The sequence below is a fragment of the Anser anser genome (genome assembly GCF_964211835.1).
Source record: "Anser anser genome assembly, chromosome: 7".
NCBI lineage: Eukaryota > Metazoa > Chordata > Aves > Anseriformes > Anatidae > Anser > Anser anser.
In genome coordinates, this window is record NC_139727.1 from 27,338,752 (window position 1) to 27,354,243 (window position 15,492).

The window sequence follows — 15,492 nt, forward strand, 5'->3', positions numbered from 1 at the left end:
GTCCTGGTCCTGCTGTGTGAGAGCAGCCGGTGCCTGCTGCGGGGGCGTCCGGGTACCTCCGCCCCGTGCAGTGGGATGGGGATGGAGGCAGCACCCCGGTGGTTCCCGTTCCACCTCGGAGCAAATTGGTGATGCCGGGGGCCCCAACTTGTGTTTTAGGGCTCTTGGTCCCTTTGGGCATGACCTACATCTCGGCTCCTCACCTGCTGTGTTGGGCTGTGGGCAGTCGCGGGGGTCCCAGTTTTGCTGGCGAACCCCGCTGCGGTGGGATGTACACGCTGGGTGCGTGGCACGGTGACACCCCAAGGCAAGCAGCGGGCTGTGACACGAGAGGTGGCCCTGGCACTGCGTGTCCGGGGCTGTGCAGAGCTTCTCCTGCCCGGGGCACACATTTATCCATCCACCCATGTGACCTCTGCCGGCACGGATCTGCCAGGGCCTCCGGGCTCTTCCCATGGCGTGGCCGAACGCTGGGCCTGATGCTCCTGGGGGGGCTGGGGGGCACAGCCCTGTCCCACTTCTGCCGGGGTACGCGGGTTTTGGCTGCCCATTTGAGCATCCCTCGGAGGTGGCGGTGGGTCTGGCTCCATGGGTTTGCCCCATGTGTCCCCTCTGTCCTCAGGGCGGCTCCAGCTGGGGGACAATTCCCTTGCAGAGGAGCTGACCCTCTTTCCTGGGACAAGTCCTGGCTGGAGGGGCTCCTCTGGGGGTGTTCGGGCTGTTTCTGGCCAAAATTAGGTTGCTTAAATAGTCTCGTAGCACATGGGACAGCCGCCAGTCGTGGGAGCAGCCGGAGGCTTGGGGAGAGGATCGGGTGGATGCAGGCAGGGCTCAGCGAGAGAAGCGGCTTTAAAAAAAACGCAGTTTGCTTCAGGGGGAAACTTCCTTCGAGAGTGCAACAGGCCAGTGCCACCCTGTCCCCAGAGGAGTCACTCGGGGCAGAGGTGAAGCTGGGAGCCAGCCCCGCTGCTGCTGGCAGAGTCCAGCCTCAGTGCCTGGAAACTCGCCGCTTTCCAAGAACAGGAGCTGTCAGCCCTGCAAACTTCCAGCCTGAGGGATGCTTCCCCGGGGAGGGCTTTCGTTGCTCTCCCCAAGCCGCTTGTGATGCATCGCTGGCATCTTCTGCTGGCGGCGGAGGCCCCGGGGCTGGAGGAGACGCCGAGCCCGGTGGCACGGAGCCGCTAGGTGGCCCTGCCACCCTGCCACCTGGGACGGAGCCACCTCCTTGCCAGGGGACAAACCTGCAGCTCCTGGGCTGGTTGTGGGGCCTGGGGGGAGGTTGGTGTGGGGTGACCCCGCTGGGAGCTGCCAGCATCAAGCACCTCCGCCGTCCCCTTTGCCCAGCAGGTACCACCCGTGTCCCGGCGTGATATTTCATCCCCTGGTGACGTTTGCCCCATGGTCCCATCTGCAGGAGGTGGAAGGACCCTATAGCTGTGCAGGGGGCTGCCCTATAGCCTGGGCATGGCCACCCCACCCCGATCTGGCCCTGCAGAACAGCAGGCTCCTGGCGGGCGGCCCCGCTCCCTGCTTTCCTCACCAGTGCCGGGGCAGCTCTTGCTTTGTCCCCGCACGTGGGACCGGGCCACCCTTGGAGCAAGGGCTGGGATGCTGTAAAAAATGCATGGGAGCTAAATATAGCCCCGCTGGCTGCCTGCTGGAGGCACTCGGACGCCCGGCTCCTCCGCCCGCTGCTGCGTGACCTTGGCCGGGTCCCTCGGGCTCCCCGTGCCCCGGGCTCCATCCTGCCCCGGGGGTTGGGAGGACGTGGGGGCAGCCCCTGCCTCCCCCCCTCTGCTGCCTGTTGCTGGGTCTGGATGCTCCTGGAAGTGGGGACACGTCTTAGGGGGCTGCTTTGGGGTGGGGACCGGGCAGTGGGGGCAGATGAAGAGGTTTGGGGTGCGGCCCCCACCACCCCATGGTTTTTGGGTGCTGGTCCCGCTGCTCAGCACCTGGCCAGCCCTGTGCCACCGGTGCCATCCAGACGGGACACCAGCCTGTCCCCAGGTGAGGGTTGTGGGGGCCTGGCCCCTCGGAGTGCTGGCCAGGTTGGTCCCCATGGGGCACGAGGGGGGGCGCAGAGGACAAACCTGAGTCATCCCCGTCCTGGATGTTTACCCGGTGCCCAGCGTCCTGTCCCCAACGTGTGTCCCCCCCCCCGCCCCCCCCCGGGAACCGAATGCCTTTTAATATCTGCGGCCCGTTTCCTTAGCAACTGCATTAAGCAAATCGATGGCGGTGGTGTCATTGGGATGGGAGGGCATGCCTCCTGCCCCCCCAGCCCGCCACCCCCCACCCCCCCCCCGCTTGGCCTCTCTCCGCTCTCACGCGCAGGCACGGCCCTGCTTTGCCCGGGCTGTTGGCTCTCAGCTCCTGGAGCCGCCCGTGACAGCCCCGTGCTGACCCCCTGCTCGCCCCCAGACGTCCCCAAGAAGAGGGGTGACAGCCACCACCCCCCCCCTTGGGGACAGCGGTCCCCAGGGATGCGTGGTCCGGCAGCCGCTGCGTCGGGGTGAGGGGGCTCCAGGACGGGCGGCGGGGAGGGGGGACGGGGGCGCGGGGCCATGAGACGCCCCCACCATGAACCTGGAAGGCCTCGAGATGATCGCGGTGCTGGTGGTCTTGGTCCTCTTCGTCAAGGTGCTGGAGCAGTTCGGCCTCTTCGAGCCCGTGTCCTTGGAAGGTAACCGGTGCGGGGGGTGCTGGCCCCTCCTGGGGACACGGGGGGACATCAGAGGGGTGCCCACCCCCCAGGGGACCTGGCCATGCGGGGAACCCCAGAGCCGCCCCAAATGATGCCCTTGGGATGGCTGTGGTGTGCTGGGACGTGGTGTCTGCAGCTCGTAGGGGCGAGCAGGGGGGTCCCAGCGTGGGTGTGGGGTGTCCTGCCCACCCCGTGCAGGGTCCTGGTGGCTGGGGACGTGGGGAGGGGTAGGACCTGGTGTGGCACAGGGCTGGTGGGGCGTCTGCTGAGTTTGGTGGGGTGCTGGGGCAGGGGATGGCCGTGCCCAGGGGGTGATTCAGACCCTGGTTTCTCCCCGTTCCTCTGCTGTTGTTTCCCCCTGCAGCTACCCAAATCTTTGTACTGGAATTGGTGGTGCTGGTCGAGGCTGCTCGGCAGCACGCTGACTCCGAGCTGCTTTGGGGACGGGGAGGTAAAGAGGAACCCCCCCGGTCCCAACCCTGCTGGGAGGCACAGGATAGCTGGCCCTGGACCCGTGCGGCTGAGCCCTGCTCCTCTGTCCCCTGGGGAAAATCCACGTCCCCCCCAAGTGACACTGCCTGTCCGAGGCAGGAGGCAGGGAAGGGGTCCTGCGTCCTCCAGAGGGGACGGGAGGGATGGTGGCACACCCCTGAAACCCTCAGTCCTCCCTCAGCCCCAGGAGGACGTGGTGTCACCGTGCGGCGCAGGGACACCGGGGAGCACAGGGATTTGCCCAGCTGTAAGGACAGGAGGGGGGCCCAGGTGCCCCGCGTTGGCAGCAATTGCTCCATCACCAAACAGGGGAAGGCAGGAGCGAGGAACGCCCTGCTCGAGAGGCAGAAAATCGGGGCAGGGCTGGGATTTCCGACATCGAGCTGGGTCATGGTGCTGTGCGTTGGGTGCTGTGCCTTGTGGCGGGAGCTGGGTCACCCCCCGGGGCTCAGGAGGTGGCAGGTAGGATGCTTTGCTCTCTGGGGATCATCCCAGGGCGTGTTTGGGGTGGGTAAATGCTGAGTCCCCTGCCTGGCTGTTGTTTACCAGCCGTGCCGGGCTGGCAGCGACAGCCCAGGGACCGCAAAGAGCCTGAAACCCTACACTAATGGCTCGGAGCCGCTAATGGATATGGGGCCCTGCCATCCGCTTGGGGCCATCGACACCGCCTGTGGCTCTGCTTCCCCTGCCTGGGGGTGCTGGGGCCATGGCTGGGCCCCCCCTGCCCCATCCCAGTGCCCAGGCTGTGTTGGTGCTGTACTGGGGCCGTGGTGGTGGGCTGGGGATGGAGCTCCGGAGGAGGAGACCTACAAAAAACCCCATCCCCAAGGGGAGCATCTTGCAGCGAGACCCTGTCCCCAGCACCGGGGGGACCACAGCGGGCAGTGGGACGAGGTTTGGGGGTCTCCAGCCTTGGAGGGCTCCCAGAATCAGCGGGATGAGGCCCTGAGGAACCCGTTCGCAGCTGCACGTCCTCCTTGGTGTCACGTCCAGTGTCTGCTGGAAGCAGCCGCCGCCGTCTCCCATGGGTGCGCTGCGCTCCAGGAGGTCAGGGCGGTCGATGACGGCCCCAGCGTTGTTTATCAGCTGGTTAATCACCGCCAGGCCTCGTCACAGTGCCACCAGCCTGGCCCCAGCCCTGGGTGCCGCCAGGCACTGCTCTGCTCCCAGCCCCTGCCAAAAGCCCGCTCTGGCCGAACGCTTGGGAGGGGCAGGCGAAGAAAAAACGCTATTGATTTTGGCTCCCGAAGTGCGGTATCAATAATTCAGCGAGGAGCAATTGGGCCTGGCTGGGAGGAGGGGCGGGCAGGCAGATAAAAGGCTGGGAGAGCCGCCCGCGTAAGCGAGCCTCGGGTGAACGTTAGATGAAGCTGCAGGCCGTAAGCGGCAGGGCGATGAGTGCCTTGGCCCCAAGGTGGGCAGGAGGGGGTCGTCTTGGAGAGCCCCCAGCATGGGGTGAGCTGGCCACTGCCCTCCTCGAGGGGCTGGATGTTGTTGAGGACGTGGGGCTGGGGAGGACGCTGAGCCCCTCCAGAGCATCCTCCTGGTGCCTAACTCAGGGTAAACATCCCTCTGGGGAGGGAGAAAGTAGAGGATGGGGGCCATGCACCAGGCCTGCATCCAGGCTGCGAGGCCTCAAGCATCCCCACGGTGCTGGAGAACGCCAAGCCCTGCGCCCAGCCCTGCTTTCCTCCCGTTTTCCTCCTGCTTTCCAGGAATGCCTTTGGCAGGAGTGCAGTGCCTCGGCCGCGGGAAGGACCAGCTCTTTGGGGCATGGTGCCAGGGGTCCCCGGGGGTCAGGGTGTCACCGATCCCGGCAGGTTGGGCGGTCCTGGAGAGGTCAGAGAGAGCTGGCTGCAGCTGGGGGAGTTCTTGGAACACCAAATCCCAGCCTGGCATGGCTACAGGTGCTCCAGGTTGAAGTCTGGGGGTCCCTGGGTTGGGATGCACCAGGGATTTCCCCGTGCACGGCAGCTTTAGCCTTTGCCTTGCCTTTCCCAGGGGCTTTCAGCTGGTCTGGGCAGGGACTGGTGGCTGAATCAGGAGAGAGCTGCTCACAAAGAGGGATGGAAAGGGGCAGCGACCTATGGAAGCTGGGGCTGGGGTGTGTGCCCTCATTTCAGGACCTGGCCCCATATCCTGAACCCCTTGCCTGTAACCCCTGCAGCTGGGGCCGGACCGGGGCACTTCTCCAGCACTGAGCGTCCCCGAGGACCGCGGTGCCTGCGGCGTGCAGCGGTGTCACGTCCCGCTCAGCCCAGCCAGACGTAATTAGCTTGTTGAATCTCTTCTCCCTCCGGCCTCGCGTTAATCACTTTTCACCCTGCTTCCCTCCCGATTCCCTCCGGCCGGGCTCTCGCTGTGTGTCGCTGATGTGCCCGGTGAGGGGAGCGAGGGGACACGGCTGGAAACGGGGCTGCGTCCTGCACCAGGGGCGGGCTGTGACGGAGGGGCAGGGAGGTCCCTCAGCCACGAGGAGGTGAGAAAATCGCAGGCTAGAGATAAAACAGGAAAATCAGAGAGTATGGGAGGGTGTTGGGATGGGTTTGGTGGTGTGGGATGGGGCACAGTACCATCCCAGTACGGTGAGCGGGGAGCTTGGGGGGGTGCCCGTGCACAGCTTGTCTCTGGGGTCTTTGCCACCACACGTTGCTTTTGGGGTGGCAGGCAGGGACAGCCTGACATGCAATCTGTGCCTGCGCTGGCACCCGCTCTGCGGCCCCACAGCACGGCTTTTAGGGCCAGGGGTGTGGAGATGATCAACAGTAGGGTGCCTGTGGGATCTGGGCTCAGAGCTGGCCCTGAAGTCCCTTGGGTCCATGCACGGGCTCTGCCCTCCCCTGGGTGCCCCAAGGGACCCAGAGGGTGCCGGGGCGGGGAGAGGGAGGGCCGAGGCGGCTCTCCCCTCCCCTCCCCTGCCCTGCCCTCTCCTGCCTCACCAGGTCCGCTGCTGCCGGACCAGCTGGGGCTGCACGGCGGGGGGATGTCGGTTAATGGGGCACCCTGGGACCCTCAGGGGCTGCAAACGGTGGGCATCATCCTGCTGCTCTGCTCCAGCCTCAAGCTGCTCCACGCCTTGGGCATCATCGACCTGACCGGGGGAGGTGGGACGAAAATGGGGATGGGAAAATGGGGACGGGGGCGCAATGGGATGGGGGTGTTGTGGTGGAGTTGCTCCTTGCCTCCTGTCCCAGGACAGCACGTGCACAGCATGTACACAGGAGCTGCGAGGTGCTCAGGGGAGGCTTAGTGTGTTTTGGGGCATTTGGGGGACATTAGGGTGTAGGATGGTGCCTAGGGCATCTGGGGGCATTGGGGTGTCTGGGGGTTGGGGTGTGAGGTGTTTGGTGTTGTGGTGCTTGGGTGTTGGGGGGCATCGGGGTGTAAGGGTAACAAAGATGCTGGGGTGGGGGTATATGGGGCATTGGGATGTGGGGTGTTGGGGTGCAGGATGCCAGGGAGTGGGGTATCTGGGAGCATGAGGCTGGGGGACGGTATTGGGGTGCAGTGATATGGGGGGGACGGAGGCTATCAGGAGTGTTGGGGTCTGGGGGTGCTTTGACAGATGGTGGGGAAAAGCGCTGGGGGAGAGGTGTAGGAGCTGGGGATAGGGCGGGATGGTTGTGGGGTACAGCACCGCGTGGGGAAAGCTCCCCCACTGCTGCAGGGTTGGTGCCTCTGGGGGGAGCGTGGCTGAAAGAGCCCCCGGCCCCTTCATCCTGCCCGAGGGGCAATGGGCTGCAGCGGGTGCTGCGCTCCCTGCACGGGGAAGTGGGTGCTGAGGGCAGGGCTGGATGCAGCCAGCACAAGGACCCCAAATACGTCAGGGCGAGGGATGCAGGACCTGTTGCTTGTGTCTGGAGAGGGCAGGAGTGCGGAGAGCTGCTCAGTGCTCCGGCTTGTCTCGCCTCCTCTGGCTGCCTTCCTGCTCTGTGCCACCAGCAGCCATGTCTCGGATGAAGATAGATGCTGGCAGACCTTGCGCGGGTGCGATTTGGGGTTCGTGAGTCTCCCTCTGCCCCGTCCCAGCCGGTGCTGAGGATGCTGCGAGGGGAAGGGGCTGCGGATGGCCTCCCCTCCGTGCTGGCAGATCTCGGGGTGAGAGACGGAACGGAGGATGTGTGGATAGGGGCGATAGGCAGGATGGATGGGGCAGGACGTGTCCCTGCGCAGGGGTTTTGTAGGGCTCCGCTGTTCTCTGGCACCTGTATCCCAGCTCGGCTGTCCCATGGACTCTGCCCTGCTGCTCTGGGTGCCCACCCCCAGGACGGGGACTGTTCCCCGGGCAATGCCAGCCCTGATTTCACTCCTAATGGATGACCGTCTGGTGCCTCCTGGCCCTCGCAGCCACGGCAAGCACCTCGGGCCCTGTTACGCTCGAATCTGTCACCGCTGAGTGATGAGGGCCATTTGTAGAGCTGCTGCTGCTGCAGGACTCATCCTGCACCCCCGGCGGCTGGGGCAGCTCGGTCTCTGCCTTGTGAGCGTGTGTTATGGGTTATGGAGAGCAAGGGGGAGTTCTGGCACTGCCTGCGGGTGTGTTATTGTAGGGTCTCCTCCAGCAGGAGGGTGCTGTGACCAGGTCTCCCCAGCCGCAGATCTGCTGTCACCAGGAGGATGCTGGTGGCCATGGCTCCCCAGGGAGGGCAGGGATGTGGCTCCACATGGGGCTGCCCCAGGTCCTGCTTCCTCTCTGGAGACACCAGGGAGCAGCCCAGGCTCGGGGAAAAGGAACGCCAGCCCCGCAGGATGATCTGGATCCGGCCCCAAGAGCTCATCAGCTGCTGGGGGTCAGCACAGAGCTGGGTCCGTGGGTCCCTTCGCAGAGCCCGTGCCCATCAGGCGTCGTTTCGGCACGTGGAGGTGGGGATGGGGAACCCCTTTCCCTGCAGATGCCACCCAGAGTCGGAGGCTCGGTTGGTGCGTGCGTTTTGAAGTCGCTGGGCCGTGGAGTGATGCATGGGAGGCGACAAGCCACTTAACCCGGCAGGCCTCCTGTGGCAGATAAACCACCGGCAGCGCTTGCTGTTTGCTCGTTCCGTGCCAGTCACTCGACAGCTCTCGGGGACGCTTGGAAAGGAGCCGTGTGCCGGGGGCTGGCAGCGGCGGGGTGATGCTCCCCATCCTCTGCCAGAGCCAGGGTGCTGGGGACAGCAAGGGGACAGCGTGTCGTCCCCAGCAGAGCCCTCAGGCGCACCAAAGCCAGGACAGCAAAGCCCCAGTCCCGGTCGCCCCTCTCCTTGTTAAGCTGCATGTGCTGAACCCGCTCCCTCCCCTGCCCCGGGTCCCCCGGAATTGTGCCCTGTTCGGTTTCCTCCTTAAGAAAATGCCCACATTATTATTTTTTTTTCTTTTTTCCTTCTTTATAACAAACTAAAGTGTAACTTGCACCCGACCTGACCTACTGCACGTGCCTATACCTGCTGCCCCTGTGAGTCCAACCACGGTTTACTCTCTGTTGCATCTCTCGCTGTGTGGTTTCCTCCCACCCTCCACCGGCGCTGCGTGTCCTTCTGTCCGTCCATCCCGTCCCATCCTGGGGCTGCTCCGAACCCCCAGGGCTGGTCCCGCGGCTCGGCTCTGCCGGGGACAGGCCTGGGTCCGGAGCATCCCTGGCAGGCTGAAGGTTCGATGTCCCTCTGCGAATTAAACCCCATAAAAGTAGCTGGGGCAAAAATCATGCTTTGTGCACAACTGATGCCCACTTTGAGGAAGGAAAAAAACCTCTTTCCTCACCTGTAGACGGGACCAGGCTACGTGGTCCTGCCAGCACCAAGGTGCTGGCCCTCACCCTTGCCTCTGTCACCCTCTGCCCTCTCTGAGTGGCTTCGTGTGACATTTGTGTGACGTCCTGCTGGCTTGGCCACTGACTCTTAGAGACATCTCCATCACCTGAAAGCCTTGGTGCCACCTGCCCTGCCGTGAGTTCAAAGGGACTTCGCACCTCCCAGCCCATCGCCTGCCTGCCTTCAGGGGCTGGAGCCCAGCACGGCCTTCCTCCTCTCCTCCTCCTCCCCTCCCCGCCCGCGCTGCTCATCCTGCGCCGTTTGCTGGCTTGCAGCAGCCCGCGGGGCCCTGGGCGAAGGGGGGAGCGGGTGCGTGGCCGTGGGCCAACAGTGGGGTCAGGATGGGGCATAGAGGGGGTGGCGGGGGGGGATTGCAGAGCGAGGCGACCCGCTGTTTAATCAGGGCCACCCAGAAGCGATGTCAGTGGCCAGGGTGATGCGGGGGACCCCTGGAAAAGGCAAAAGCCCCGCTCCCCGTCCCCTCCTGGCTGTCCCCGCCCAGGGTCCCGGGCTCGGGGTGCACGTGGCAGCGGGGCTGCATGGCTGGGCTGGGCGCATGCTTCGCGTTCGGCCCTCGAGGGCCGGCGGGACCAAACCCGGCCCTGCGCCCCGGGGAGGGTGCAGCACCCCGTGAGGGTGCCAGCTGGAGCTCAACACTCAACAGCCCTGTGTGGGAAGGTCCCCGGGGAGCAGCATTTGGCTTTGGGGCCAACGGGCAGAGCTTGGCCCTGCCGTCCCCTGGGCTGCTGGGCATCTCTGCTGCGTCCTTGGCATGCTCCCATGGGTGCACGGCGGTGCTGGGCGTGGGTGCTCAGCCCTTGGCCCTTCCAAGACGGGAAGCAGCAGCGCCGGGTTGGTCCTGGGATGGAGCAGAAAGGCCGAGCAGAGCCTGGGCTGGGCTTTGCCTCCCTGCTCCGTGTCCCCGTGTGCATGAGCTGCCTGCGGCCCCGCTCGCCCCCCCCGCCGGACGCCCCGGGTCCGGGGGCCGCTGCTCTGTTTAACTCTTCTTCTGCTCGGTGACTCCTTCTTTCTTCCAGGCAACCCGCCGGGCCAAACTAAAAAAGCGCTGAAGCAGCGATTCCTCAAACTGCTGCCCTGCTGCCGGCCCAAATCCATCCCCTCGCTCAGCGAAAGCAAGTTGCTTCTTCTTGCCTTTGTGTGTGTGTGTCCCCAGCCGCGCTGCTGGCTGCCGCCCCCCCTGCCCCGCGGCTTTGGGGGGGGGTGGGGGGTCAGGATCAATCCTGCCCCCGGAGGGGTCCGATCCGATGGGCTCTGCACCCACCTCGCTCCTTGCCTGCTCCCGGGCTGTTTTTACCCCCTTCCAGCGCCCTGGAGTGGCTGCCAAGGGATGCACGGTGGTTGGACCCTCTTTGGAGCCGGCTGGGGGTGGCAGGACCCCCCCCCCGCCCTGGTGCCGGTTGAAGGGCTGGGGGATGTGGCTGGAAGCTCGGTGTTGGGACGGAGATGGAGGTGCGATGGGGAGGGAGGGGGCTGAGCAGGGACAGAGCCCCCCCAACCTGCTCTGGGTGCGTTTGGCACTTCGGGAGAGCCTGACCGGGGGTCTCCCTGCCCCATGGTACGAGCTGAGCCCCCCCCAGGGAAAAGGTGAGTATGGGGGGGCAGGGATGAAGGGATGGGGATGGGGAGAAGATGTGGGTGGAGAGGGGGGGCGCAGAGGGCAGGATGGGGTCCAGACAAGGCTGGGGGGTGTTTGGGGAGGGGGGCAGCCCCCTTGCCAGATACGAATCCCAGTGCAGCACGGACATGTGGGCATCCAGGGTCTCAGCTCCGTGGGGCAGATGCACTGGGGGCTTTTTCACGCCCAGCCTGGGCCGTACGTTGGGCTGGAGGGGGGGCAGCAGCCCGGTGCCACCCAGGCTGTCTCCGAGCATCCCCTCCTGGCGTACACCAAGCCCTGGCTCAGCGGGGCACCCCAAAAAGCTGCCGCCCTGAGCGGGCACCGGGGGCCGTGCGGTGCAAAGCGCATCTCCCGCCCGCAGCGCGGCGCTGGCCTCAGCCGCCCTCTCTCCCACCGGCTTCCTTGCAGACAGCGTCGAGGATGAGTTTGAGCTCTCCACCGTCTGCCACCGCCCCGAGGGGCTGGAGCAGCTCCAGGAGCAGACCAAGTTCACCCGCAAGGAGCTGCAGGTCCTGTACCGAGGCTTCAAGAACGTGAGTAGCCCTCGGGGGTGCTTCGTGTCCTGGCTGGTGCCCAGGGCTTGTGAAGGCTTGGAGATGAAAGCAGCATCCAGGAGGTCTTTGGGGATGGGGGGGGGGGAACTGCAGGGCCTTTAGGGAAAGGGAACCCCGAGCCAGCCCCACGCTGATGGGGTGACACCGTGATTTCCCCTGGCAGGAGTGCCCGAGCGGCATCGTTAACGAAGAGAACTTCAAGCAGATCTACTCACAGTTCTTCCCGCAGGGAGGTAAGTGCAGGTCCCCATCCCCGTGCCCCCGCGGGGCCGTGGGGCTGGCATCCCCCCCCCCTCACTGTCCGCCTCCCCCAGACTCCAGCACGTATGCCACCTTCCTCTTCAACGCCTTCGACACCGACCACGACGGCTCCGTCAGCTTTGAGGTGAGCCGAGGAGGGGCTGGGGGGTGTCTGGGGGGGGGCCGATCCATTTGGGTACCGCGGGCTGGGCGGCCCAGATGGGTGTGCAGCTTCACAGGTGCTGGGGGAGTTTGTTAAATTCCCTGAGGAAGTGGGAAAAACAGTGAAAAGCAATATAAAAAAAATAATTTTTCTGGGTGGGGTGAAAGATGCACAGCATCCCTGAGCCCCCCCCCATGGCTGTAACCCCCCCCCGCCTCCCATCCTTGCAGGACTTTGTGTCCGGGCTCTCCATCATCCTGCGGGGCACCATCGATGACCGCCTGAACTGGGCCTTCAACCTCTACGACCTGAACAAAGACGGCTGCATCACCAAAGAGGTGGGTGCTGATATCCACCTAGCTCGGCTTTACGAACAGGTCTGTGTACGGGGTCAGGCCCCCCCCGACCCCACAGCACCGGCGTGTCTCTGGGGTGGCGGGTGGGTGCGGGCTTCGTGAGCCATGCTGCGTGCAGGAATGCACTCGAGCACCTCACAGGTCTTTTGGGGACGTGAACAGGACCCCAAAGGGCTGGGGACTGGGCGGAGGCAGAGCCCCGTGTCCACCCTGTAGCCCTGCTCCGTTCCCTTTAGGAAATGCTGGACATCATGAAGTCCATCTACGACATGATGGGCAAGTACACCTACCCGGCCATGCGGGAGGAGGCGCCGCGGGAGCACGTGGAGAACTTCTTCCAGGTGAGCGGGGGCTTTGTGGTGCCTGCCCCAAACCTGGCACGCAGAGAACGGCCCATGCTGGGGATGAAAGGGGCTGGAGCGAGCAGCAGTGCTGGAGCCGGGACAAGAATATGTCACCCTGGTCCTGCCTGGTGCTTGAGGGGGCTCAGGGTGGGTGTGCTGTGTCCAGCCCCCGTGGGACCAGGGCTGGGCTGGGGCCCTCCCTGCCATGCCCTCCGTGCTGTGCTTGTCTGCAGAAAATGGACCGAAACAAAGACGGCGTGGTGACGATCGAGGAGTTCCTGGAGTCCTGCCAGAAGGTAAAGCCACCACCAAAAAGCTCTGGGGCTGGGCCACCTCCCTGTCCCCTGGGGGACCCCTCCGCGCCCCCAGCTCTGCTCAGGATGAGAAGGACTGGGCACCCCAGCAGAGCTTGAACGCTGCTTGTAATCCCTGGAGCTCCCGTCCCGTGGGTCAGAGCTGCCCGACGGGAGCCATGGGGTAACACCAGGTTTGGGGAGAGCTGCCCCGAGAGCCGCTCTGTGCCCCAATCCCCCCGCTCCTCCCCGCAGGACGAGAACATCATGCGGTCCATGCAGCTCTTCGACAACGTGATCTAGCTCCCGGACCTGCCTCCAGCTGAGCTCTCCTGCCACCGGGCCCAGAACCTGCTTCTCTCTCGACTTCTCCTTCGAGCCTCCCCGCTGCTGGCTGCCACCCGGAGATGTGGTCGGCACTGGGCCATTCCCTCCCCCTGGGCCGGCCCTGCTTTCCTCAGGGGGCCCCACGCAGGTGCCCCCAGATGCTGGCGTGTGGGCACAACTAGCACAGGGCATGCATCTGGCCTTGGCGGGCATCCTTGCACCCGATCCCTGAGGGAATGCTGCATCCTCGGGCTGCTGTCGGGGCTCCCCCGTGCACAGCATCCCAGGTAGCCACAGCCCCCACACCCCAACCCTCCCCAGGAGCCCCAGCGCTGGCTCCAGCCCAAACCCTCCAGCACCACTGTCTAGGAACTAATAAAGAGTCTTGCAGCGGGCACCAGTGCCTCGGCTTTCTCCCCTGCCCCAGCCATGCCCTGACATGGGGACATGTCCTGTACGTGGGACAGGAGGCACCCTCCTCGCCTGTCCCTCTCCTTGTCCACCCAGGGTTAATTGCTGTGTGAGCTGTGGGCAGCAACCCCTGCTCCTGGGGGACCTGGTTAGGGTCTTGGTTGGGGGAGAAGGGGACTGCAGGGACCCCATGATGCCTCCCAGGAGGGAGGATGCAGAGCAGGGCTGGGAAGGGGGTTGCAGCCTCAGCCCCTTCACCCCATACCCAAGGACATGCAGCTGGGACGCGGAGAGCAGCTCTGGCTGTGGCCACCCTGGTCCTTGGGCATCACAGCTGTGCTCCTGCCAGTGTTTGCAGCACGGGGGGGCTGTATTGGGACTTTCCTGCTTGTCCTCACCTGCTCCCATACCCTGCTCTTTCCTGGCACGCTGTGGCCATGCCAGCAGGCTGAACACCTAGTGGCTGGGGGTCCCCACTGGTGCTGCCTGGTGCTGGGGGGCAGGAGAGAGTCAAGGCAGGATCTGATGCTGTGCAGAGCGGGCTCAGCCCCCTCTCCCATCATGGCCGTGCCCCGAGGTGTAACCTCCTTGAGGGCCCTGGGGATGGAGCAGGGTGCTGGGGCTCTCCGCGTTTGTCACCAACAGCTCCTGGGAGCTGGGTGTGCACAGGTGCGCCTGTCCTGCCCACGTACACCTCCAAGTCCTATCTGGGATGGGGATGCCGCGGGCTAATGACCCCACACCAGCCCCTCTGTGCAACCCCATGGGTTTGGGGACGTGCCCGAGCCCGGAGCCCCGGCTCTGCTGCTCCAGCCCCGTGTCCCGAGCAGCTGAGGGGCAGCTGGGATGGATAGGGACAGGGCCAGCAAGGCCAGCATCTGGCCGGGCCCCACACCCAGGCTGAGCCCCTGGTGTCAGAGCTCGAACCGCCCCACGGGGCCCTGAGCTATGGGGCTGACCCCCACCGGGACCGCTCCTGGCCCAGCTCTTGCAGATGTGCCGTGTTTTTTAGGTTCATTCAACATGTTCTTCATCTCACCGCCCTGCTCCTGGGTGGGAGGGCAGGTACCCCGACCCCTACCCCTCTTGTCCCCCCCCACATGGAGCAGATGCCTCCTCCCTCACGCTGCAGTCGCATGGCGTGACCCCCCCACCCCCCCGTCCCAGGGCATGGTGACCCACAACCCGCTTGGCATCTCCAGTCTGTATATTTTGTATAATAATAATAATAATATGGGTTAAAAAAAAAAAAAAAAGACAATAAAATCTAACCACGATCGCTATGCACACCTCTGGTATGTCTTTGCCTCTGTCAGCTATATGGGGCGGCTGGGGAAATAGGGCCCTGTGTGGGGGGGCAGCTCTAATAGGGTGAAGGAAGGCTGCATGGGGAGGAAGGCTGCCTTGAGAACTGGGGAAAACATGGCCTGAAGCAAAACAAAGAGGAAAAAAAAGCAGCACTAAGAAAGGGATGTAGGACCCAGTGTGGGATGGTGACACCCTCCAGCACCGTGCCTTCTGTGCTCCAGGAGGTGATGGCTAAATGCAAAGAGCTGCAGAGACAAACGTCTTAACAGGCTGGGCTCTGGATACGGGGGAAATTGCCACTGTGGGACTGTGAAAGCCGTGAGCCTGCTCTTTCCAAAGCCTCTGGCTCCCCGGGGGCCATTTGGAGCTGCTGGCAATGGCCTGGGCCTGCATACAGCGATGGGAATTTGAGTGCATTTTCTCCTCTCTAACCCACCCTGCCCAGTAAGAACTGGGTTCGGCTGATTTGGGGCGATGCCATCCGCGGGCTCGCCGTGCCCTCTTGCGGCACAGGGCTGCTATAAAGCCACCTCCGGGGTCCCTCCGCTCCTTGTCCCCAGGGCCAGGGAGGGGACTGGGATGGCAGGGGGCAAGGCTGCCGTGGGCCTTGTCAGGAGGCGGTATTTAAGGGAGGGATAACGGCAAAGCCTGGCGTGGTTTGGTGTTGGTTACTGACTCCAGAAGGGTGGCCTTGTTCTGTTTCAGGTTTTATCCCCTGCTTTCAAAGAAAAATAACGTGCTGCGTGAGGAAGGAGCCAAGCAATGGCGTGAGGCGGCGGGGCAGCCCGAGACAGCGATTCACGGCAGCAGCGGGCTGAGCGCTGCTGGGAGCACAGGCATCGCATAAAAGGATGAGATCTCACTTCTGGGGGAAT

The 15,492-nt window shown here is 64.5% G+C and overlaps 1 protein-coding gene across 10 annotated transcripts in view; it reads left to right on the plus strand.

Annotated features, from left to right (window-relative positions):
- The window catches only part of KCNIP2 (potassium voltage-gated channel interacting protein 2), a 32,757-nt gene extending 18,161 nt beyond the window's left edge, over positions 1-14,596 (plus strand). For 3 of the 10 annotated variants that reach the window (XM_083844171.1, XM_083844179.1, XM_083844177.1), the window contains exons 2-8: positions 11,030-11,154; positions 11,339-11,408; positions 11,490-11,560; positions 11,809-11,916; positions 12,171-12,275; positions 12,512-12,574; positions 12,827-14,596. In XM_083844171.1, the coding sequence (XP_083700297.1) occupies positions 11,030-11,154; positions 11,339-11,408; positions 11,490-11,560; positions 11,809-11,916; positions 12,171-12,275; positions 12,512-12,574; positions 12,827-12,874 (590 nt within the window). In that variant the 3' untranslated portion in view covers positions 12,875-14,596. The other 7 variants (XM_083844175.1, XM_083844174.1, XM_083844173.1 and 4 more) reach the window with 6 other exon arrangements.
- The last annotated feature ends 896 nt before the right edge of the window (positions 14,597-15,492 follow it).